Source organism: Salmo trutta, chromosome 19 (assembly GCF_901001165.1).
Source record: "Salmo trutta chromosome 19, fSalTru1.1, whole genome shotgun sequence".
Classification (NCBI taxonomy): domain Eukaryota; kingdom Metazoa; phylum Chordata; class Actinopteri; order Salmoniformes; family Salmonidae; genus Salmo; species Salmo trutta.
The window spans coordinates 11,957,413-11,983,788 of NC_042975.1; the positions used below are offsets into that span (position 1 = coordinate 11,957,413).

At 41.4% G+C, this 26,376-nt stretch overlaps 1 protein-coding gene across 1 annotated transcript; it reads right to left on the reverse strand.

The window, feature by feature from the left end:
* Positions 1-1,822: 1,822 nt before the first annotated feature.
* LOC115153994 (gamma-aminobutyric acid receptor subunit alpha-1) lies at positions 1,823-26,370 on the reverse strand. The gene is made up of 6 exons (XM_029699740.1): positions 24,826-26,370; positions 23,691-23,773; positions 21,537-21,680; positions 19,183-19,335; positions 5,906-6,108; positions 1,823-5,404 (listed from the first exon to the last, which is right to left on the reverse strand). Exons 1-6 carry the CDS (start codon positions 24,978-24,980, stop codon positions 5,078-5,080), a joined length of 1,065 nt encoding a protein of 354 aa, XP_029555600.1. The 5' UTR covers positions 24,981-26,370; the 3' UTR covers positions 1,823-5,077.
* Between the last annotated feature and the right edge of the window lie 6 nt (positions 26,371-26,376).

Below are 26,376 nucleotides of genomic sequence, written 5' to 3' on the forward strand. Positions count from 1 at the left end.
TAAATCTACATGAATATTGCACCTGTTTCATGCTTTTTCATACATTTCCAAGTCCAGTCATTGGTTTTCTTGTGTGCTATCCAAAATGGCAGATGAGACTCCATGAGCTATATTGAACATAAATAAATGTCTGTCCTAATACTATAGATGAAATAGGATCTATTGGACTACCGTATTGGGAGTTTGTATTTCTGTTGTATAAAACAGTTGGCATTTCTTCACACATAAAAAGTATAGATAAACACTTTTGCCCCTCAGGCACAAACCATTTTCAACAGACACAACGCCAAGAGCCCTTTGGTAAGGGGAAGGAATTAAGATACGCTAATGTTGACCTATTCATGCATTCATTTAAATTGATGGCGAAAAACACATCACAGGTCCAAATACCTGCCAAAGTAACCTTTGATATGAGTGAAAGGGTAATGTCAGAGAGAGAGAGAGAGAGAGAGAGGTCTGGGGTCTGCTCACCAACCAAGAATTTACAAAATGGGACAAACACCAAATTGAGACTGCATGCAAAATTCTGCAGACCCAACCAAACCATGAGAAAACAAAAATATAATTACTTGACACGTTGGAAAGAATTTACAAAAAACGGACTAAACTAGAATGCTATTTGTCCGTAAACAGAGGCTCTCGAGAAGACAGGCTATGTGCACACTGCCCATAAAATGAGGTTGAAACTGAACTGCATTTCCTAACCTCCTGCCAAATGTATGACCATATTAGAGACACATATTTCCCTCAGATTACACAGATTCACAAAGAATTAGAAAACAAACCCAATTTTGATAAACTCCCATATCTACTGGGTGAAATACCCACTGTGCCATCACAGCAGCAAGATTTGTGACCTGTTGCCACAAGAAAAGGGCAACCAGTGAAGAACAAACACCATTGTAAATACAACCCACATATATGTTTATTTATTTTCCCTTTTTTACTTTAAATATTTGCACATAATATGACATTTGAAATGTCTTTATTCATTTGGAACTTTTGTGAGTGTAATGTTTACTGTTAATTTTTATTGTTTATTATTTACTTCACTTGCTTTGGCAATGTTAATATGTTTCCCATGCCAATAAAGCCCTTAAATTGAAATGACTTGAATTGAGAGAGAGAGAGAGAGAGAGAGAGAGAGAGAGAGAGAGAGAGAGAGAGAGAGAGGAGAGAGAGAGAGAGAGAGAGAGAGAGAGAGAGAGAGAGAGAGAGAGAGAGAGAGAGAGAGAGAGGAGAGAGAGAGAGAGAGAGAGAGAGAGAGAGAGAGAGAGAGAGAGAGAGAGAGAGAGAGAGAGAGAGAGAGAGAGAGAGAGAGAGAGAGAGAGAGAGAGAGAGAGAGAGAGAGAGAGAGAGAGAGAATGAGGCTAGAGATCATCATTTGGGTAATAGTAGGGCTCTGGGACCTTCTTCTGATTAGGATATTGTTGGAGAGCTTTACAGTACTGTACATCAGTTTAACCAGAGGAGATCACTCTGTTATGTATTGTTATTTATGTCAACTTAGCCTTGTCAACAAAACTGCCCCCTGGGACATACCAGCCATAGAAACACGAGGTGCTTATTCCTTCCCTTGCCTGTGCACGATTTCACTTAATGTCCCTTTGAGTCCCTGACAAATGTATTTTATGTATGTGTAATAAGCTGCAACGGTCTCACTCTTATGCATTTGAGTTGTCCATTCCCCAAGAGACACATAAATGTATGAACTGTCAGTTCTCAAGTATTATCTTTGGTTGTAAAAGGAACAGAAAGCATAATATGCCAAGTCATAAAATAACGATGTGTTGGCATTTTAATAATTTATTACACACTTATAAAAATGTCAACATGACCAGCTTTATTTAAAGACATATGTTGAGAATCAAATTCTACTGAGGGTAATTTTATAATGAAACCAGACATTTACAGAAGATGCACCTTTCAATCCAATCCAACAGAATCCTTCCCCTTCTCCATCATCTTTTGTCATTTATCAGATGTTACATATCAGTGTGTGTGGATGCCTTTCACCCTCATCCATTATATATCTGCAACATTTGCGCTTTCGAAAATGTGGTTTTATTTCCGATTTATTTACATTTGTATGCCTGATAAATAAATGCACAAGAAAACAAGAAACTCCCACAGGCACCTAATATTGATCAAAGACCCAACTTTGAAAAGCAACGATGGATGATTCTCGATGGAGGATTCTCGATGGGGGATTCTCGATGGGGATCACTTGGTCTCCAACATAGGGGATCGGTTTGAGGTACTTTTACATGTTACAGCTGATGAATGTAAAAGGTAAGGGGTTGGAAGCTCATGTTTAAATACGATGCCTTCCTAAATGAGTCTGCCAGAATAACAACAAGTGGTGTGGGTCCACTTTCCACTATCAAATCAATTGTAGCTCAGGTTTTCATTTGCTAAATGATAGAGGAACCCTTCAGGGATTTAGCTATCTCTAAAACTAAAGTGCTATTCCACTATGTGGAAAAGAAAAACATTTATTTATCCAGTCTGCAATTCATCAGTCTCAGATTATATTATCAAATCTGATTAATTTTATTCTCAAATAAAAATATTTATGTGAACTTGATATACTTTAGCTTGAGGTTTTCAATTGATTAACTTTATTACCATATCCCCCCCCACCAAAAAATGCAATCGACATTCAAAGCCATCAACTTTCCATCAACCATCATTAGATTCAGACCTGTACATCAAGAAATAATGGTAGAGTAATTCACAATCACTATCAACTTTGTGATTACCCAGCAGAAAAAAATGGTTAAACGGCTAAGTAGGTTGCATGGTTGATTAAAGAGTTACGCTTTTTACAATACCTTTTTAATTGGAAACACAACGGTCAAAGAAAAAAGTGAATTAACGTGGTGCAAAGCTGTCCTTGCATAGCACAAAGCTGACTACATACATGTAAAGTATGCTTCTAATGTGCAAAATGCATAACAATAGGTTGGTACAAACAATATTTATCACTATCTTAGCTAGCATGTTTTATGAAATAGTCATATATGCATTATGTATATTATATATATATTTATACTGTTTTCGTCATGATATTAAACATCCATACAATACGTTTGAATTGAATTATCTATGTATTTATATTTGTACATTTCACACGGAACTTGTGTTCCTGACGCAGTTTGAAACAGACTACTCTGTGCACGGCAGAGTGAACCTGCATACTGAAAGCCCTCCATCTCCAGGAATGGATTCTGTCTATTGGTCATAATGCAACTGACTCTCTCCTTCTCCCTCTGGGAAACACTGACCTTTTCACCCCTGTGCACGGATATACAATACACTCTAGTCTTTCTACAAGGTCCAGAGATGTCGTCACCACTGCACAATGTCCAGTACTATAAAACCCACTTACTGTAAAAACACCCAAACCCATGCTATACAATACCCCCACTCTCAAATTGGATCATAGATTTCTGAAAGCAAGTCAGGTGCTGACGGCTTGAAAACCACAGAGAAGAAAAAATAAAAGCCATCACTCGTGATCGTTAATCGAAAGATATGTTGGATTACAACAATACACATGGAACTATGACTACTGAGATCACCATAAAGCCACCATGGATATCACCCCGGACAATGTATGTTTTAAATTCAGATTTTCAAAAAGCCCTTGCTAATCAATATTGCTACATCAACAGAATTTGAGAAGGACAATTAACTTTAACTTGCCACTTCTGGGAAAACATTGTCTGTTGGAATGAGAAAATAAAAAGATAGCAAACATGTTTTCACGTTTGGTTTAGAATCTGTTGGTTCTCTTTGAGGAGGGATTGACATCATGCTACAAAAATATAGATATTCAATACTGTCAAAGAACTACAGGACATTTCCTATGCGCAGAACATAGCACTAGCCAACAGAGTTGAGTGCCTCCGCCTTCCCTCTCATCAACATCAAGCAGCAACAGATGCAGTCCAAAAATAAGCATTCCTCTAACGGCATGTGAGACTGAAGGCAGCGTAGCAGGTACGTTTTGAGTGTTGTCTAAAACATCGGCAACAGAAGATGGGAACTACGGCACCATCACAGGGTCACGGAATAGAGCAGGATGGAAAACTTAGTGTCATCAATCATGGGAGTAGCCTTTCCTTAGTGGCACTGCTCTTCACTCTCAATGTGTTTGCCACTGCCCGCCCGGTGCAACGCTCACTGCTACCAGCCATCTTAGAAACTTAACAATGTTGCTGACGGTCCTCTGGGCCCTGAACCAGTAAATACTCTCTTCATACAAACTATTTTCAATGTTTCATAAACAGTTAAAGAAAGAAAACCTTTTTTTTGACAGGAGTTGTATATGTATACCATTAGATACTCTTTGAAAAGCTTAAACATAATGTTGACATCTCTAACACTTGATCATATTTACAAAACAAATAAATGAATATTATTCCTAATGTTGCACATAGAAACAATAAAATAATTTTGCTTCTTCTAAAATCGATGAATGAATGACATTGTTTCCATTGAGACATGTTTTATTGCTATTGCTGAACCCCTGTCTTGATTCTTTCAACAAAAGGAAATGAACAAACCCCAAAACATCAACTACAGAGAATAGAGGAATATTTGATGAAGATTGAAGGTAGCATTTTGTCACTGATATCAAACAAACTGGTCAAATAAATGCTGATTGATCTTTGAAAAGAAAAATGCCCAATGCATGCAAAAACACGATTTTCTTTTACAGTGTTAAAAATGTAATGCAAAACAACAACTGAACATATATCAGAAAACAAAAACAAATAATAGATCCTTAACAATTGTTGGGCTATGTGCATTTGTAGAACTGCATTCTCTTGTGTATACCATATATTATTTATTACATATTTTCTTGAGTAGCATAATCCCTCCCCCCCAAAAACAATTCCCAGGAAATAGTCGCCACATTGCTCAGATCCTAAGACCTTTACTCTTTTCTATTTTTTTATCTTGGAAGGTATTTGACATTAAAGCAATGTGGCGACTGGGAATTCAACCAGCATGGAAACCATGTTTTCAGAAAATAAACATTCGGGGAAAAAAGAAAGGGGGATTGAGATTAGTGGGATCCTGGGGTCATACCCTGTAATTTAGGCTTTTTATTCAAGTAAGTTGCCCAGTAGACCAGGTTAAAGGTTCCAAAGAGTAACGGGAAGGCTATTCTGGCGATCCTGTCGATCTTGCTGACGCTGTTGAAGGTCTTCTTGGCCTCTGGTGGCTTGGGCTTTGGCTCTTCCTTGGGCTCAGTGGGGGGAGGGGGAGCACTTTTGGCAATGGTGGCCAAACCAGGATCTCTGGCAATGTTTGGAGCGAAGGCTGTAGCAGTAGCGGCAGTGTAGGCTGTGGTGTTGTTCTTCTTCAAGAGGGACTCCTTCTTCTTCTTTTGCTGCATGAGAGGTAAACAGACAGTTCCTTGGGTTAGCTTATGAGAAACCAACCAACAAAGCACATTGACAAGCTAGCAATTTACATTTCGGGACAACCTTTACAGATAAGTATAACAAAACATGGCAAAACATTGTATGAGAGCTTGTCTAATACCACTCTCAGTGTTGTTCAGGAAAAGCTGAAGACCACATAGCATAGTAATGTATTGTAGTTGTAACTGCACTGGTGACACAGTGACAAGCTGAACACTATGGAGGAACACTAAACTATTCATGTTCTTGTCATGTCCCATGAATCTAATTTTCACTGAGATGAGCAAATGACATAAAACCAACCCTCCATGTTGTGCTCCAACTAACTGCTCTGGTTTTAGGTAGAACACTGCCGATCTTGATGTTTAGAAACACTTTGAGGTTTTTTATCTTAATATGTCACAAAATACGTAATTTATATTTTAAAAAAATACAATATATTTTATGGGGGATAAGAGGAAGAACACCTTCTCTGGCACCACACTTTTTCCATCCCAGGCGTAGCCCCTCTTTGTGAAGTAGTTGACTGTAGCAAACTCAATGAGGGCAGAGAAGACAAAGGCATAGCAGACTGCAATGAACCAGTCCATGGCTGTGGCATAGGCCACCTTGGGGAGAGAGTTCCTAGCACTGATACTGAGGGTGGTCATGGTCAGCACAGTTGTCACTCCTGTATGGACAGAGAGGGAGAATGGGTTACATTCTAGAATGGAACAAAGCATATTCTTGCTTGTTTGGGTTTCACATTGTAGGCTAAATACACATATTACATCCAACAACTACACACTCTGTCCAATCTAGCACGTGTGGGCATTTACAAAATGGGGATGTTCTGGTCAGAGTAATACACACTGTTGTTGACATATGTAACACTGCACATCTTGAATCAGTAACAACATAATTGGTCACTGGGTAAAATTGCTTAAATGGATGAAGCATAAGCTACCATTATGTTGGCATCCTGAACATTACATTTTGATTAGCTGCCGCAAAGCTTGCCAACTTCTCCAATGCATCCCTGATTCCAACTTCATGCATTACCAGAAAAACGAGGCTGCAGCCCCAGAGAAATAGGAATTATCATGTAATGCCGGTGGAGACATCATTTAGGTTTGATAAAAGCACCAAAACACATGCGTTTCTATTTAAGCCTGCATAATACCTGCACACAAAAGGTTGGATGAACTTAAAAACAGAAAGAGGGAGGGTGTTAAGCCTACAGGGTTATGTGAGGTCATCATGTACTATAGATGGGCTTGTTAAAGCAGAGGTGAGAGCAGGGCTGTTGGAAAAGAGAAGCAGGTCAGGGGATGTCTGTCGGTACATTGCTCATCCACACGGACTGCTGCAGATGTTTACACCACAAAACAATAACAGCCCAGCGGCTTACACAGAGAACTCGGCTGGGGCCAAGGCAATTCAAGGGACAGAAGGAGAGACTGGTCATGAACTAGCCAGTATACAGAGTCTTCCTCCACCACCCCTGTGTTATACTGCAATGGTACTGGCTAAAACAGGTATGTAGAGAAAGGATAGTGTTAGCCTTGTCAGCAGAATCAGAATCACTTATTCATGAATTACATTTACCCATACCTAGAATTTGACTTTATGAATTGGTGCTGCCAGCAATAGACAATGTACAGACAGGATACAGACACACAGTCAACAAAGTCAACATACTGTACAAATACATTGGAGATAAAACATAAAACTCAGGAGTATACAGTAAGCTGAACTCCAACATACGCTTATAAACTACTGTTGTCTCTCCCTACTCTGCTCTGCTCTGCTTGGATGACTGTGTTGACTGAGACTGAGATGGAGAGATTAGACAAATCAGAGAATCAGCCTGGTGTTTTAGAGATAGGTTAAAACTCAGTGACTCCATTGACCTTGGTCCTGTGACTTGGTTTGACCTTGGTCCTGTGACTTGGTTTGACCTTGGTCCTGTGACTTGGTTTGACCTTGGTCCTGTGACTTGGTTTGACCTTGGTCCTGTGACTTGGTTTGACCTTGGTCCTGTGACTTGGTTTGACCTTGGTCCTGTGACTTGGTTTGACCTTGGTCCTGCGACTTGGTTTGACCTTGGTCCTGTGACTTGGTTTTTAGACAACCTTATTCTAATTAATCGCATTCCTTTTGAATTCCTTTTGTTGATGAGAATAGAAAATAAAACTCTTTTTCTCACGGTGAAATGCAGAATTATTCTAGACTTCACAAAAATATCACAAACAAAATTTGAAAATAATTTTCCATGGTGGTGTGTGAGGCTCTTTGATGTCTATTTAACTCTTATGACCTTACTAAATAAAAAATAAAAAATTCAATCACAAATGAGACAGCACACGCACGCAATCTCAAAGCCACGAAAGCATCTGGCAGTGGAGCGATTAACGTTCTCCTCTGAGCTCTGAATGTTATTGTTTGCCATCAGAATGATGAATTCTCTCGTTCCGATGATGTGATGATGACTCATAGTCCTACATCCCATTCACGCTCATTCTATTCTGAGTTCATAGAGTTACATGAGGCTTACAAAGTGATGCTAATAATACAATCACGTCAGCAACAAATAATAAAACAATTAAAAACTCAAATGTCCCCAAAATATGCATGTTCACTCCATTTGTAGAGGGACCACTAGATTTTGCAGATAGCCTTGTATAAGGCCAAGCTATGATATCATTTCTACTCGACTAGAGTGCTATGACAGCGGTGGAATTACTTTGAAAGGTCATACTACCATCCAGATGTCTTTTCACTGCCATAAAAACAATCATAAAGTCGACCTCAGACACTTTTCTTTATTGTACGGTGTCAAATCAGCTTTCTATTACTGTCATCATGTGGGTCCATCATGGGCTTAGAGTGTTTTTGTGTCAGGACAGGGCTTTACAGTAGAAATAGCTAGGTGTTGTGAAAGGCAGCGTCGCCAACATGACATTATCCCCTCAGCAGCTCAGTCACCTCAGTCTGATCATCACTGGCTGGATTTCCATGCTAGGAGATTTGCCGGGGGTGATTAGAAGTTGAGGTCCCCTACACGCCACCCTTTTGTTAGGAGCTCAGCTGGAATCCATCACAACTGCATCTAACCGTGCCTGAAGAAGATTTGCAGGGGGACGGGGGGGTTGGATGGATAAGTGGGTTTGGGGAAGTGGGAGGGGCATGCACCAGCCAGTCATGAGGCTGGTTTAAGGCAGAAGCCTCCATCCCTCATTTCCCCACCACACTCTTTCCCACTATCATAAATAAAGACAGCAAGCTGTGTTGCCATGGAAACAACTCGCCGGCTCTAACTTTGTTACGTCTTCACAACCCTTCCCCCACCCCCTAAAAATCCCAAATGATGTGTGGAATGCAAACAAAGTCATGTGTTGGGCATGGTAACATTTACTTATAGAACAGAGAAACACTGTTCGGTATTCAGATTCCTTCTCATCTAAATGAGTACAGCAACTGATTCATTAAATTACTCTATTTGACCAGTTGGACTAATAGACTGCGCGTGGTGGCCCTTTTTGAACAGAGGCGCCCATCTGGAAAGTTCTGTGTGGATTGTAGTGGTTTAGCTCAGTTTTTGGTATTCCTTCCACTCAATTTAGCTCCGTGTGCAGAAGCACTGCCATTTGATTCAGATCAACACATCTTCTAACAAGGTTTGCCTCCACACACAGTAGGTAGCAGGGAAGAACATTTTAGAGATAAAGAGTAATAGTGTGAAAAAGGTACACTGCAAAAATGAAATGAGAAATGTCTGGTGATAAGTGGAAAGGTGGGGCAATGAGAAGGTCACACCTTGCTTGCTTAGATAGAAAACGCTGTCACAAGGAAATCATGGATGAATCATAACCAATAAATCAAGTATATCAAATGAAATCTCAAATAAAACTCATATTTAACTTCTGTGGTCCTCTCTATTCACCTATCAGAGAAGCCTGCTGTGTCAGCCTTAAGGCTACTGCTTTATTCATGGCTTATCAATAACTAAAACGTATTCTGCACGTCTAACCATGCCAGTGGCACACAGCAACCCAGAAGATGTTGTATAGCGGTGCTCTGGGACTGTTTGAGAGAGTGTTTACTGGGGGGAATGTTGCAAGAAAGACATGTGCCAGCATCACATCTCCATAGCTGACTGGTCTGTCCACCCACAGTCACAAATGCATGCTCTTCAACCGATCGCTGCCCGCACCTGCCCGCTCATCCAACATCACTACTCTGGACGGTTCTGACTTAGAATATGTGGACAACTACAAAGACCTAGGTGTCTGGTTAGACTGTAAGCTCTCCTTCCAGACTCACATCAAACATCTCCAATCCAAACTTAAATCTAGAATTGGCTTCCTATTTCGCAACAAAGCATCCTTCACTCAAGCTGCCAAACATACCCTCGTAAAACTGACCATCCTACCGATCCTCGACTTCGACGATGTAATTTACAAAATAGCCTCCAATACCCTACTCAATAAACTGGATGCAGTCTATCACAGTGCCATCCGTTTTGTCACCAAAGCCACATATACTACCCACCACTGCAACCTGTACGCTGTCGTTGGCTGGCCCTTGCTTCATACTCGTCGCCAAACCCACTGGCTCCAGGTCATCTACAAGACCCTGCTAGGTAAAGTCCCCCCTTATCTTAGCTCACTGGTCACCATAGCAGCACCCACCTGTAGCACGCGCTCCAGCAGGTATATCTCTCTGGTCACCCCCAAAGCCAATTCCTCCTTTGGCCGTCTCTCCTTCCAGTTCTCTGCTGCCAATGACTGGAACGAACTACAAAAATCTCTGAAACTCTAAACACTTATCTCCCTCACTAGCTTTAAGCACCAGCTGTCAGAGCAGCTCACAGATCACTGCACCGGTACATAGCCCATCTATAATTTAGCCCAAACAACTACCTCTTCCCCTACTGTATTTATTTATTTATTTATTTTGCTCCTTTGCACCCCATTATTTATATTTCTACTTTGCACTTTCTTCCACTACAAATCTACCATTCCAGTGTTTTACTTGCTATATTGTATTTACTTTGCCACCATGGCCTTTTTTGCCTTTACCTCCCTTATCTCACCTCATTTGCTCACATTGTATATAGACTTATTTTTCTACTGTATTATTGACTGTAAGTTTGTTTTACTCCATGTGTAACTCTGTGTTGTTGTATGTGTCGAACTGCTTTGCTTTATCTTGGCCAGGTCGCAGTTGTAAATGAGAACTTGTTCTCAAATTGCCTACCTGGTTAAATAAAGGTGAAATAAATAAACACACACACACACACACACACACACACACACACACACACACACACACACACACACACACACACATACACACACACACAACCACCCCCCCACACACAACCACACACCCTCCCACACACACCCACACCCACTGTCTCTCTATCTCTCTCACTCACTCTCTCTCGCTGTCTCTCTCACTCACTCACTCTCTCTCGCTGTCTCTCTCACTCAATCTCTCTCTCTTGCTGTCTCTCTCTCTCACTCTCTCTCTCTCACTCTCTCTCGCTCCCAATCTCTCACTCTCTCTCTTTCACTCTCTCTCTCTCTCTCCCTCTCTCTCTCTCTCTCTCTCTCTCACTGTCTCTCTCTTTCTCTCTCTCTCTCTTTCGATTCCATTGTACCTTAATCAGCAGATACATCAAAAAGCAGCTGGGCACAGCACAGCCAGTACATACACTGTGAATGGCTTTAAGAGCAGGGAAGAAAGACAGCTAATCTTCTGAGCACAGTTGATGTCTATGACAGCCACAGAGAGAGAATAAAGGACAGGGTATTTGCTCCAAAATGTAATATAACGTAACATATTCATTCAATTTTCGTTTCAGAGCCATATAATCATTACCATATATGTATTTTATTTTATTGGGATGATAAATATACTGCTCAAAAAAATAAAGGGAACACTTAAAGAACATATCCTAGATCTTAATGAAAGAAAGAATCTTATTAAATACTTTTTTCTTTACATAGTTGAATGTGCTGACAACAAAATCACACAAAAATAATCAATGGAAATCCAATTTATCAACCCATGGAGGTCTGGATTTGGAGTCACACTCAAAATTGAAGTGGAAAACCACACTACAGGCTGATCCAACTTTGATGTAATGTCCTTAAAACAAGTCAAAATGTGTCTCAGTAGTGTGTGTGGCCTCCACGTGCCTGTATGACCTCCCTACAACGCCTGGGCATGCTCCTGATGAGGTGGCGGATGGTCTCCTGAGGGATCTCCTCCCAGACCTGGACTAAAGCATCCGCCAACTCCTGGACAGTTTGTGGTGCAACGTGGCGTTGGTGGATGGAGCGAGACATGATGTCCCAGATGTGCTCAATTGGATTCAGGTCTGGGGAACGGGCGGGCCAGTCCATAGCATCAATGCCTTCCTCTTGCAGGAACTGCTGACACACTCCAGCCACATGAGGTCTAGCATTGTCTTGCATTAGGAGGAACCCAGGGCCAACCGCACCAGCATATGGTCTCACAAGGGGTCTGAGGATCTCATCTCGGTACCTAATGGCAGTCAGGCTACCTCTGGCGAGCACATGGAGGGCTGTGCGGCCCCCCCAAAGAAATGCCACCCCACACCATGACTGACCCACCGCCAAACCGGTCATGCTGGAGGATGTTGCAGGCAGCAGAACGTTCTCCACGGCGTCTCCAGACTCTGTCACGTCTGTCACGTGCTCAGTGTGAACCTGCTTTCATCTGTGAAGAGCACAGGGTGCCAGTGGCAAATTTGCCAATCTTGGAGTTTTCTGGCAAATGCCAAACATCCTGCACGGTGTTGGGCTGTAAGCACAACCCCCACCTGTGGACGTCGGGCCCTCATACCACCCTCATGGAGTCTGTTTCTGACCGTTTGAGCAGACACATGCACATTTGTGGCCTGCTGGAGGTCATTTTGCAGGGCTCTGGCAGTGCTCCTCCTGCTCCTCCTTGCACAAAGGTGGAGGTAGCGGTCCTGCTGCTGTGTTGTTGCCTTCCTACGGCCTCCTCCACGTCTCCTGATGTACTGGCCTGTCTCCTGGTAGCGCCTCCATGCTCTGGACACTACGCTGACAGACACAGCAAACCTTCTTGCCACAGCTTGCATTGATGTGCCATCCTGGATGAGCTGCACTACCTGAGCCACTTGTGTGGGTTGTAGACTCTGTCTCATGCTACCACTAGAGTGAAAGCACCGCCAGCATTCAAAAGTGACGAAAACATCAGCCAGGAAGCATAGGAACTGAGAAGTGGTCTGTGGTCCCCACCTGCAGAACCACTCCTTTATTGGGGGTGTCTTGCTAATTGCCTATAATTTCCACCTGTTGTCTATTCCATTTGCACAACAGCATGTGAAATTTATTGTCAATCAGTGTTGCTTCCTAAGTGGACAGTTTGATTTCACAGAAGTGTGATTGACTTGGAGTTACATTGTGTTGTTTAAGTGTTCCCTTTATTTTTTTGAGCAGTGTATATAAATAGCAAATAGTTTTTCCACTGCAATAATCTGGCTCTGAATTTATCTGCCTTCTTTATCGTAACAACGAAAAATAGATAACCCTACCTAACCCACTGCTGTGTTTTTAAATTGCCTATTTATCTAAAAGGGAGGCTGTGTGTGTATGCTGTGTTTTCTCACTCACACGGAATCTATTAACCAGGAGTTAATACACTACAATATCTTATGTTAGTTAATATGACTTGATGAGACAAATACTACTACCCTAATTTCACTCATTATTTCTTAATGTCTTGAACAAGTTACATTTGAAGAGTTGATAAGACATGCTTGTTACAAACATCAGTATAAAACATTAGTAGACATACAGTACAGTATAGTACAGTATAGTACCGATACAAGCGTGTACAGCTGATTATTTGAATCTTAAATTCAACTGTCTCAACTGAAAAACAATCAATAAGAATAGCAACCATAAATTAACTGTTTGTCAATAGCCTAGAGTTGATTGAAGCACCGGTGCGTCAATCTAAGTTACATAACAACACGATCCCCATCAAAATCTTTCAGTTTAAGATAGAGATACAGTGCCTTGCAAAAGTATTCACCCCCTTAGCATTTTTCCTATTTTGTTGCATTACAACCTGTAATTTAAATGGATTTTTATTTGGATTTAATGTAATGGACATACACAAAATAGTCCAAATTGATGAAGTGAAATCAAAAAAATAACTTGATTAAAATAATTCAACAATAATGTAAATAACAATGGTGCGTGCATATGTATTTACCCCCTTTGCTATGAAGCCTCTAAATAAGATCTGGTGCAACCAATTACCTTCAGAAGTCACATAATTAGTGAAATAAAGTCCACCTGTGTGCAATCTAAGTGTCACATGATCTCAGCATATATACACCTGTTCTGAAAGGCCCCAGAGTCAGCAACACCACTAAGCAAGTGGCACCACCAAGCAAGCGGAACCATGAAGACCAAGGAGCTCTCCAGACAGGTCAGGCACAAAGTTGTGGAGAAGTACAGATCATGGTTGGGTTATAAAAAAATATCAGAAACTTTGAACATCTCACAGAGCACCAATAAATCCATTATTAAAAAATTGAAAGAATATGGCACTACAACAAACCTGCCAAGAGAGGGCCGCCCACCAAAACTCACGGACCAGACAAGGAGGGTATTCATCAGAGAGGCAACAAAGAGACCAAAGATTATCCTGAAGGAGCAGCAAAGCTCCACAGAGGAGATTGGAGTATCTGTCCATAGAACCCCTTTAAGCCATATACTCCATAGACCTGGGCTTTACGGAAGAGTGGCCAGAATAAAGGCATTGCTTAAAGAAAAATGTAAGCAAACACGTTTGGTGTTCTCCAAAAGGCATGTGGGAGACTCCCCAAACATAAGGAAGAAGGTACTCTGCTCAGATGAGACTAAAATTTAGCTTTTTGGACATCAAGGAAAACACTATGTCTGGCACTAACCCAACCCTTCTCATCACCCCGCGAACACCATCCCCACAGTGAAGCATGGTGGTGGCAGTATCATGCTATGGGAATGATTTTCATCGTCAGGGACTTGGAAACTGGTCAGAATTGAAGGAATGATGGATGGCGCTAAACACAGGGAAATTCTTGAGGGAAACCTGTTTCAGTCTTCCAGAGATTTGAGACTGGGACGGAGGTTCACCTTCCAGCAGGACAATGACCTGCTAAAGCAACACTCAAGTGGTTTAAGGGGAAACATTTAATTGTCTTGGAATGGCCTAGTCAAAGCCCAGACCTCAATCCAATTGAGAATCTGTGGTATGACTTAAAGATTGCTGTACACCAGCCGAACCCATCCAACTTGAAGGAGCTGGAGCAGTTATTCCTTGAAGAATGGGCAGAAATCCCAGTGGCTAGATGTGCCAAGCTTATAGAGACATACCCCAAGAGACTTGCAGCTGTAATTGCTGCAAAAGGTGGCTCTACAAAGTATTGACTTTGGGGGGGGGGGGGGTTGAATAGTTATGCATGCTCAAGTATTCAGTTTTTTGTCTTCTTGTTTGTTTCACAATAAAACATATTATGCATTTATATTTATATTTAGGCATGTTGTGTACATTAAATGATACAAACCCCCTGAAAAATCTATTTTAATTCCAGGTTGTAAGGCAACAAAATAGGAAAAATGCCAAGGGGGTGAATACTTTTGCAAGCCACTGTATTGCGTCTCAATCCACCGCATCTGCCAGTGTAGCACTTCCGCATCTGCATTGAAAGGTGGCAGAGTTAGAGCAGTGTCTGTCAGACCGTGTCACCGTCTCATCACGAACATGATGGTGTTCTCTAGGACTCATCTGAAGGTAACCAGTTCCGGTTTAAAAAACTAATCTAAGTATGAAGGTAGTTTTGTTCCTACCCTAAAAATAGAGCTTCAATATGTGTAAAAAAAGATATATGTATATATTTCCTACAACACTTCAAAACCTTGCTTCTTATGATTAATTGTTTTACTGTCCTTTTCTGACCTTTTTGTCACTTTTATGGGCTTAGAAGTAAAGGCCCAAATCAATATTTATATATATATATATATATATATATATATATATATATATATATATATATATATATATATATATATATATATATATATATATATATATATATATATATACCTAAAGGGATCTTACAATTCTAAATCAAATAGCTAAATGATCCATAGTATAACCATCTTAAAACAATTCCATATGTCAGTTTATGCATCTAGGTCAACCTCATTCCCCTACTCCTCTCTCTGCCATGTGATGAACAGAACCAGGTAGGCAACAGCACCACAGGAACCCTGCAGCAAACATAGTACAGTCTAGGACTGGTGCTGAAAAACCCTCTTCCTTACACTCACACAAAGGCTGTATTATGGAGCTCGGAAAGCTCTTTTAATAAATACTAGGCCAAGGGAGACGCTGTCATGGGCGATGCGCAGAGAGAGGAGAAGGTAAAACAAGGACAACCCAGCTAGACCGTACTCTGCTCTGCTAAGGAGAAGCATGCTTCAGACTGACCAACAAGAGTCTTCCTTTTGGACGCTGTTGCATACGAGCTGACACAGTCACAGCACTCTCTCTCACATACACGCACATCCACAGTCACAGCGCTCTCTCTCACATACACGCACATCCACAGTCACAGCACTCTCTCTCACATACACGCACATCCACAGTCACAGCACTCTCTCTCACATACACGCACATCCACACACACAGCACTCTCTCTCACATACACGCACATCCACAGTCACAGCACTCTCTCTCACATACACGCACATCCACACACACAGACCATAATATTGTGACCATAACCATGAACACCAAGGTTCCAAAGAAACCCCCTAGGATTGTGGTCAAGAGAAATTTTAAAACATTTAATCATGAGCTATTTCTAAATGATTTGGCTGCTGTACCCTGGGAGCTGATTTATCTAGAGGATGATTTAAATCACGCTACAGAATGTTTTATTGATTTGCTCACTGAGGTTATGGACCATCATGCCCCAGTAAGAAAGAGTACAGTTGGTGCTCGTCCATCTCCATGGATTGATGATGAACTGGGTGAGGCTTTTTCTCAAAGAAATATGTCAAAAGTCTTAGCAGCCAAATCCAAATCAGAAATTGATGAACAGAATTATAGAACATTGCGTAATTATGCAGTTAAATTGAATCGAAGGGAAAAAAAGTTATTTTTCAACAATGCTTTTATTGATTGTAAAAATGATTCTAAAAAGGTATGGAATACAGTTAAGGGTTTACTTGGTACATCTATCTCATCATGCCCATCTAGTGTGGAGGTTGACGGGAGAATAATAACAAAACCAGTTGATATTGCCAATCATTTTGCAGATTTTTTCACAAAGAAAATTAATTTACTGAGCAACAATGTAAACATACATTCTTCCAAACAAGCTATTGTCCAATGGATTGATGATCATATTATGAGCAACAAGATCTGCTCTTTTAGTCTGCAAACGGTGTCAGTGGAGGAGGTGTTAAACCTTTTGAAGTCATTACCTGATGGGAAATCTACAGGTTATGATCTTATGGACAATTTTTTGCTTCGCTGTGCTGCTCCCCAGATTGCAGTTCCACTGAGTTACATATTTAATTGGTCACTGGAAAAGGGGATGTTTGCAAATGTATGGAAGCATGCTAAACTTTGTCCTATTCCAAAAGACTGCAAAGAACCCGTTACTCCTGCCAATAGTCGACCAATTAGTCTACTCCCTACACTCAGTAAGATATTGGAGGGTATTGTGAGTAGACAAATATGGGAGTACATGGAAAATAATGATCTGATTACAGCCAATCAGCATGCTTATCGCAAAAATCATTCCACTACCACTGCATTGGTTGATATGACTGATCAGTGGCTCAATGCTATGGATAATGGCAAGTTTGTGGGGGTACTATTTTTAGATTTCAGTGCAGCATTTGATTTAGTGGATCATGAGATAATTTTGACAAAATTAATGCATTATGGTTTTAAGGAGGTAGCATTGAATTGGGTACAGTCATATCTAACTGACAGGAAACAGTCCACGTATATCAATGGTTCATTTTCTTCCCCCTTTTTTGCTTTAAACTGTGGAATACCGCAGGGCAGCTGCCTTGGGCCACTTCTTTATTTAATATATACCAACGACCTTTCCTATGCCCTAGCTGAAACTCAAGCTACTATATTTGCAGATGATACTACAATTTATGCAGCAGGACAATCGGTTCAACAGGTACAGCAAGCTTTACAAGGAGATTTGGAGAATATTAGGGAGTGGGTTTGCCAGAATAAACTTGTTTTAAACACCAAGAAAACCAAAGTTATGTTGGTCTGTTCCACTAGGAAAAGGCCAAAACAGCATGGGATACAATTAAGTATGGGAGGAGTACAAATTGAAGAAGTGGCAGAAACCAAACTATTAGGAGTGCAGCTAGACAACTGCTTATCATGGTCATCTCAAATAACTAATCTATGTAAAAAAAATATTAAAACAGCATGCATAATCAGAAGGATAGCTAAATATTTACCAGGAAAAATTCTTAAGCAAATAACACAAGCTTTAATTGAGAGTCAAGTGAACTACTGTTCTGTGGTCTGGGGAAATGCATCATCAAGTGAGGTTAGGAGGCTGCAGATTGCACAGAACAAAGCAGCAAGGATTGTTTTACGGTGGAGATATGGTTTTTCTGTTGCAGTCATACGCAATGTTCTTGGTTGGTCATCAATCGACAAGATAATTGAAAAAAACATGGTTATTTTATTTCATAATATACATCATTTAAAACGGCCTAGTTCTATTCACAATGGTATTCAGTTGGTAAGAGACAGACAATCCGTAAATACTAGGAATAGATTGTCCACCATCTATGCATTATCCAGACAGAAAAGAGAAATAGGCAAAAGAACATTTCGATTTAGAGCAATAAAGAAATGGAATAAATTAACTGAGCAAACCAGAAACCTTTCAATATATAAATTTAAACATTATTTTAAAACAATTTAAATATAATACACAGAAATGTTGTGGGATTACAGTAGATGAAGAATTTATATTTTTTAGATTGATTATTTACTGGTTTATTACGGTAGTATATTATGTATGTTTGTAATAGTGTGTTATATGTGAAAATGTGTTCGTATATAAATTGTATTTTAATATTTAAGGACTCTTGGAAGATTAGTCCAAATGGGGACTAAAAGAGATCCAAATCAAATCAAATCAAATCACATACACGCACATCCACACACACAGCACTCTCTCTCACATACACGCACATCCACACACACAGCGCTCTCTCTCACATACACGCACATCCACAGTCACAGCCACACTCAGCCAGCATAGAAGTTGAAATTCCACTGTGAACAGACAGTAACATACAGCCAGCATAGAAGTTGAAATTCCACTGTGAACAGACAGTAACAAGATAATTCTACCAATCTGGTTTATTATTCTGACTTTAGAAAACCAACCAATGTGAGTGTCAGTGATACTTTTCCTTCGTTTTGACACAAACTCATTCATTGATGGGCGACCGACTTACTCTATCAAAATTGAGATATAGTAGTAATTGAATCCAGAGCTACATGTGAAGGGACGTTAGTAAGGCAATGTGACGAGGATCACTCTGTTCCCATCACACTCTCAATGAAAGTGAAGGTCTGCTGTGGTTTGTTACCACTGAGTGTATGTCAACTGGTTTACGTTTGGCATGAAGTAGTAGAGACTCACCGAACACAGTCCTGGCTGGGACGGACTCTCTGTTGAGCCAGAAGGACACCTGGGACAGGATCACCGTCATGATGCAGGGCAGGTACGTCTGGATGACAAAATAACCAATCTTCCTCTTCAGGTGGAAGTGTGTCGTCATGACAACATACTCTCCTGTTTTTCGGGAAGGTGGGATGGAGGGAAACAGAAACAGTTGAAAATCATGAGAAGGGACTGTGTCATCTGAGTTGGAGAGCCACTTCATAGAGCTCTAGTGCTCCTGTGAATCCTAAATATTTGATCTGATATACTCCAAAAATGTGTGAGAGTGCAGTTCTGTCTGCGTCAACGTACCCCCCTCCCAAAACAGAAATAAAAGCCAATTTGAAAAAAAAAAAGATATACAAAATATTACATCCAATCAGTCTATGTAGTGTGCTGGTTTTGTGCACTCCATAATCTTCAGCTGTGGTGTAAGACTATTAAACCATACCGAAGAGGAAGTCTGTCTATGTGCTTTGTAGAGGTTAGTCATGTTACACACATGGAGTAGTTTTATTGGCAGACATTTATTACTATTGTTTAGGTCTCATTTATCAACTAATTCAATAATGTGGCATGGAGTTAGTTGATAATAACCCAATTCTTCAATGCATTTAGAGCAATAACATATTGAATGCTCTGCGACAGCATTGGGAATGGCTTAGGTCAGTGTGGCCCGCCAAATTTGGCCCGCGGTGGATTTATTTGAAATATGTTGCCAAGTATTCCCACGCAGAGAGAAACGTGATTGTATACAAATGTTTGCAAGGTTTGAAAGGATTCTGTTTTAGTCAAATATTAGATTTGTTTGAGCTTCTTGCAGTCAACTTGCATACAAATGATTTGTAATCATGTTACCGGCCCCTGACCATCGGCTCAAGAAAAAACTGGCCAGTGGCGGAATTGAGTTGATGATCCCTGACTTAGATAGTAATACATTAGCTCTTTATGTTTGACAGAGATTTCAACAAAGGAATCATTCAATGGTCATGCAACATTAATTACATTGGTTTTGATAAATCGATGGTTCCTCAGAATTAGCATATAGAATTGAATGAGATAGGTATTGACACTTTCAAACACAGACCAATACAGAAACACTCAAGTCTACCTTTCTGCTTGCAGTTAAATGCACTGTAAAGGGGTAACCGATTTTACTTTGTCACTACCTTTGCCAGTATCAATGTACCAAAAAGAAGGGAAAGGATGTGATGCCCACAAGGGAAATGAGAAATCTGGGACATGTTCTCAGAGTAAGCCTACAAACACAGAGCAGTGGAAGTGAGAGAACAGAGAGGGAAGTTTAGTGTAGGTACCCACTACATGACCAAAAGTATGTGGACACCTGCTTGTCAAACATCTCATTCCAAAATCATGGGCATTAATATGGAGTTGGTCACTCATTTGCTGCTGTAACAGCCACCACTCTTCTGGGAAGGCTTTCAACTAGATGTTGGAGCATTGATGTGAGGACTTGCTTCCGTTCAGCTATAAGAGCATTAGTTAGGTCCGGCACTGATGTAGGGAAATTTGGCCTGGCTCGCAGTCAGTGTTACAATTTATCCCAAAGGTGTTTGATGGGGTTGACGTCAGAGCTCTGTGCAGGCCAGTCAAGTTCTTCCACAACAATCTCGACAAACCCTTTCTGTATGGACCTTGCTTTGTCTCTCTCTGCCTCTGTCTCTCTCTCTCTGTCCATCTCTCTCTGTCCCACTTGCTCGCTCGCACGCTCGCTCCCTCCCTCCCTCCCTCCAATGTCTGCGAGCTTTACACCACTCCAGCCAACACTTAGCATCACGCATGGTGATCTTAGGATTGTGTGGGGCTACTCGGACATGGAAATCCATATTATGAAGCTCCCGACAAACAGTTATTGTGCTGACGTTGCTTCCAGAGGCAGTTTGGAACTCGGTAGTGAGTGTTGCAACCGAGGACAGACTATTTTTTACGCGTTACATGCTTCAGCACTCGGCAGTCCCGTTCTGTGAGCTTGTGTGGCCTACCACTTCACGGCTGAGCCGTTGTTGCTCCTAGATATTTCCACTTCATTAAAACAGCACTTACGGTTGACTGGGGCAGCCCTAGCAGGGCAGTAATTTGACAAACTGACTTGTTGAAAAGGTGACATCCTATGACGGTGCAACATTGAAAGTCACTGAGCTCTTCAGTAAGGCCACTCTACTACCAATGTTTGTCTATGGAGATTGCATGGCGGTGTGATCGATTTTACACACCTGTCAGAAATGGGTGTGGCTGAAATAGCCGAATCCACAAATTTTAAGGGATGTCCACATACTTTTGTATATATAGTGTATTTTACAAGGGAAACAGACCTGTGCTGGACTGGACAACCCCAGAGTCCACACTTTGCCCCATCAGATCATACTGGTTGAGCCGAGAGCCATCTTCAGCCACCACAACAGACTGGGCTGCCCCTCTTGTCCACACGTACACAACCTCAGCCCTGGTGTAAGCATCTGTCAGAAAGAAGAGAGAGCAGTGGTGTGTATTCATGGATGCCAAGGAGAGGCAGGCGTCCCCAAAAAAATACCAAGAAAGAAACATAAAATAATTAATATTTTGTTTGTGTTTAATAATTTTCCTTCAATTCGCAAGTGGCTGAATGTATCTCACCGGAGAAAAGCATCTGAGCGAGCGCAACAGCGCCCCTCTGTCTCTGTATGTGTAGGCCATCTATTTGATGCTGTCTGGTCAAAAAGAGTATGACATTGTTGCCGGCCGTAGCATTGAATGCAAAATACAAAATACTAGCCAATCAGCGTTGCGCTCAACTGTGAACGGCCCTGGGGCACCAAAAAAAAGCCAGTTGGGATTTGGGATCACTCCAATCGCATCACATCGAGAGCAATATGTCATTGACAGAAACAACTCGTTGTGTTGTTGTCCTCCGGTGGCTAGCCAGAAATAAAAAATTGTCCCTTTCCTAAATTAGCCATGGATGGAGATATGGATTTGGACTTGTGGTTTTACTTAATTTTTCGTACTGTCCAACGATTAGAACGGCCATTCTGATCCAACCAAAAATTCATACATTGTGCCTCTGGCCTGAGAGGATGGAAGTTCAAAATGTAGCTAGATGTAGAAGGCTAATGTTAACTAGCTAACGTTGCCCATATAAGGAAGTTAGGCTAGCGAACAAGCATTTTAGCCAGGTAGCCTAGGACAACAAAAAATAAAAGTGTATACAATGTGACAGAGTCATAGACCGTAGAGGGAGTCAACATGGTTTTTCTACTTGCACAAACGCATGTTCACACACACACACACACACACACACACACAGAATTCAGAACCATGGACATCCACAAAATTTTTTAGGTTTCCGTTGATTAGACAAAATTGTTTTTGGTATCATTTAGTTGTCACTGTATTAGACATAGGTGATTGGATGATGATGAAATGTTGAAGTTGAAATGGCACTGGATTAGTTGAGGGAGCTCCTGTTTTCTTTGAAACTTGTGGTAACTCTGTGGTTGTAAATCAATAGTTGTTTAGTAGTCAGAAAACGTGGGGAACATTAACTTATCATGCTGTAGGTCATGTAACTGTTTGTTACATGCAATATGCTTTGTGAACTTCACCGGGCAGAGGTTGCTCTCCGGTTTTGTGATGAAACAAAGGTGTGGTTCAATTTATTCTGCCACTGTGTGTTCTTACTGTCTCTGCCTTAGGCCTATATATCACAGTGGCAAGGCATATGACCTAACAGGTTGTAGAGAAAACAATGCAATTATCACAACACATAGGTTGTAATATGGCTTTTTGTTCTGGATTCCCCAGTGATTTTACCCACGCACCGCTACTGAGAGAGATGGAAAGAGAAACAAACAACATCTCAATCTGACTGACCTTTAAACAACCAAGTCAGATTTCTTCCCACCTGGTGACCTAGCCAACACGTAAAGTGTTGCTTCAGCACCGTTGAGGATTTGTACTGCAGGTGAGCCTCATCACTGAAATATTTAGCGAGCCAGTTTAAAGTTGAGAGTTGGTCTTTATTCAAGGTGTGTTATTCTGAACAAACTGACTCATTATCGTTGGGCTCCTCTCTCTCTCTCTCTCTCTCTCTCTCTCTCAATTCAAATGGGCTTTATTTGCATGAGAAACATCTGTTTACATTGCCAAAGGTAGTGAAATAAACAATAAACAAAAGTGAGAAGACATAAAACATCAACAAAAAACTATTTCTCTCTCTCGACTTCTCGAGGATAATTTGGCGTCAGAAGACCTGGCAGCAATGAACAGCTGGCACAATGGAACTGGAAGTATGACAGGGAGTACTGCCTCCGATAAACAGAGGTCTACAGTATGCTGGCGGGTCTTGGTGGGGCCTGGCGGGCCTGGGAGGCCAGGTCCTGCCTGAGAACAGCTGTTACGCCACTGTCAACTCCTATCAGGTACGAGTACTGGGTTTCCTGTTGGAAGGGAAAGACAAAGAGAGCGGAGGAAAACAGCGAATCACTCACAGCTGCCGAACTTCAGTGGGCAAGCATGGGCATCCATGGGGAAGTCCTCCAGGTGCATGGGACACTCTGCCCTTACGGTCAATCTGGAGGGAGGGAGGGACAGAGAGAGAGAGAGAGAGAGACACACACAGAGAGAGAAAGATAGACAGAGAGAGAGAGAGAGAGAGAGAGAGACAGAGAGAGAGGGAGAGAGAGAGAGAGAGACACAGAGAGACAGAGAGAGAGAGAGAGACACAGAGAGAGAGAGAGAGAGAGAGAGAGACAGAGAGAGAGATAGAGACACAGAGAGACAGAGAGAGAGAGAGAGACACAGAGAGAGAGAGAGAGAGAGAGAGAGAGAGAGAGAGAGAGAGACACAGAGAGACAGAGAGAGAGAGAGAGACACAGAGAGAGAGAGAGAGAGAGAGAGAGAGAGAGAGACAGACAGACAGACAGACAGAGAGAGAGAGAGAGAGAGAGAGAGAGAGAGAGAGAGAGAGAGACAGAGATGAGAGCAAGATAAGATACAACAAAAGCCTTCTGCAAATCTAATTGAAGGAATGGAGGGACAGTGCTGCAAAGCTCTGAGCCACAGCCTTTTCCTGACAGCACAGTGAAAAGGGGAATGTGAAACGAACCATGACATGTCACCCATTCGTCTTCTCTACGACATAAATATTAACTCACACTGCGTCCTTATCTGCTAATAAACATGTTAAAGAATGTTTTATGGCCACCCTCTGTGACCCACACGTTAGCTCCATTTTGTGGGCCATGGAAATTCACATCTGGGACCATTATTTATGATGATTCAGCTCAAATGAAAACTCACAGCGAGCCTCCACTCTACCACTCTAGTCTACACTACTCGCTCCACTCACTATGGGTCTTGGTGCTCTCCACTGCCACTCCTTTTTAAGGATAAATAATTTGCTGGATACCAACAGTATTTTCTAGAGCATAAATTACAAAAACATTATAATGTACTAGAGTCCCGATCATCGTGGGACTGATAGACGTATGCTTATTATCTGTAGAGAAAACCACGTTCCGCTTCCCAGTGAGGATTTCCACTTTCCGTGTTAAAAATACCTCTTCCTAAATCTAATATGAAGAAAGCAGACTATATCCCAGTTGGGAAAATGGTTTCTCTCACCTCATAGTATAGAGCAGAGTTCCCTCCTCTGTGATTCGTAGCAGTTTGTTGGGCATAGTCATGTTGTGTGCCACAGACTTCTTGCCATTGTGAAAGAATGTGTCAGGGGTCCAGATTTTACTGGCCATCAGGTTGTTCAAACGGAGAACCGCCATTGGCCCTTTAAATTTTAGCCGCTCGTCCTTCCAGCTTTGACGGAAGAACACATCAATGGTGTATTCCTGTAAGAGAGAATGCAAGATCAGCACCTGGAAGAGGTAGGTTGTCCTGCCCTAATCGTCCTATATCTGCCAGACATGTTACAGACCACATGCTGCTGAGTAATGCACACGCCCACTTTTCACCACTTTGTTTCTCTCTCACGTCACTCAGGCTTCCATGTAGCAGCAATGGCCTATTTGTCCTGCTGGTGACTGTCTTGTCTTGTCAAGGAAGAGGCTTCAACAATGGTAGGTCTATCTAACTGGTGGAGTGGCTTCCGTCTCTGTCTTCCAGCTTGTCCTCATGAATGTATCCTCCATAAACATGAGGAAGAAGCACAGTGCTCTAGATTTTAGCGCACCAAAAATACAAACACTGGCATGATATATCACTCTAACATGCAATAATCACTATGGCTAAGCATGTCATTGTTTCAGAATGCCTGACAGAGTTAGCTAGCCAGTGAAATTAAAAGGTGCTTCTCAGTTTTCTCCCGACCGTGAGTTAATTTGTTTGAACGGTAACAGAGCAGTGAGTTAATTTGTTTGAAGGGTAACAGATCAGTGAGTTCATTAGTTTCAACGGTAACAGAGCATTGAGTTAACTAGTGTGAACGGTAACAGATCAGTGAGTTAACTAGTTTGAAGGGTAACAGATCAGTGAGGTAATTAGTTTGAACGGTAACAGATCAGTGAGTTAACTAGTTTCAACGGTAACAGATCAGTGAGTTAACTAGTGTGAACGGTAACAGATCAGTGAGGTAATTAGTTTGAACGGTAACAGATCAGTGAGTTAACTAGTTTCAACGGTAACAGATCAGTGAGTTAACTAGTTTGAAGGGTAACAGATCAGTGAGGTAATTAGTTTGAACGGTAACAGATCAGTGAGTTAACTAGTTTCAACGGTAACAGATCAGTGAGGTAATTAGTGTGAACGGTAACAGATCAGTGAGGTAATTAGTGTGAACGATAACAGATCAGTGAGGTAATTAGTGTGAACGGTAACAGATCAGTGAGGTAATTAGTGTGAACGGTAACAGATCCGTGAGGTAATTAGTTTGAACGGTAACAGATCAGTGAGGTAATTAGTGTGAACGGTAACAGATCCGTGAGGTAATTAGTTTGAACGGTAACAGATCAGTGAGGTAATTAGTGTGAACGGTAACAGATCAGTGAGGTAATTAGTGTGAACGATAACAGATCCGTGAGGTAATTAGTTTGAACGGTAACAGATCAGTGAGGTAATTAGTGTGAACGGTAACAGAGCTGCAAGGTAATGGAAGTGGACTGGAAAAGGGAAGTGGTAGCTACTGTGGCTGTTTCTTCTGACCAGACCATTCCATTACTTACT

Excerpts from the sequence above, each read along its gene's own strand:
- LOC115153994 (XM_029699740.1), bottom strand. The coding sequence starts at position 24,980 with ATGGCGGTTCTCCGTTTGAACAACCTGATGGCCAGTAAAATCTGGACC. Across the intron at positions 21,681-23,690 it reads CCCACTGAAGTTCGGCAGCT|ATGCTTACACCAGGGCTGAG; the intron begins GTGAGTGATTCG and ends TCTTTCTGACAG. Across the intron at positions 19,336-21,536 it reads GGTTGTCCAGTCCAGCACAG|GAGAGTATGTTGTCATGACG; the intron begins GTCTGTTTCCCT and ends CCCGAAAAACAG.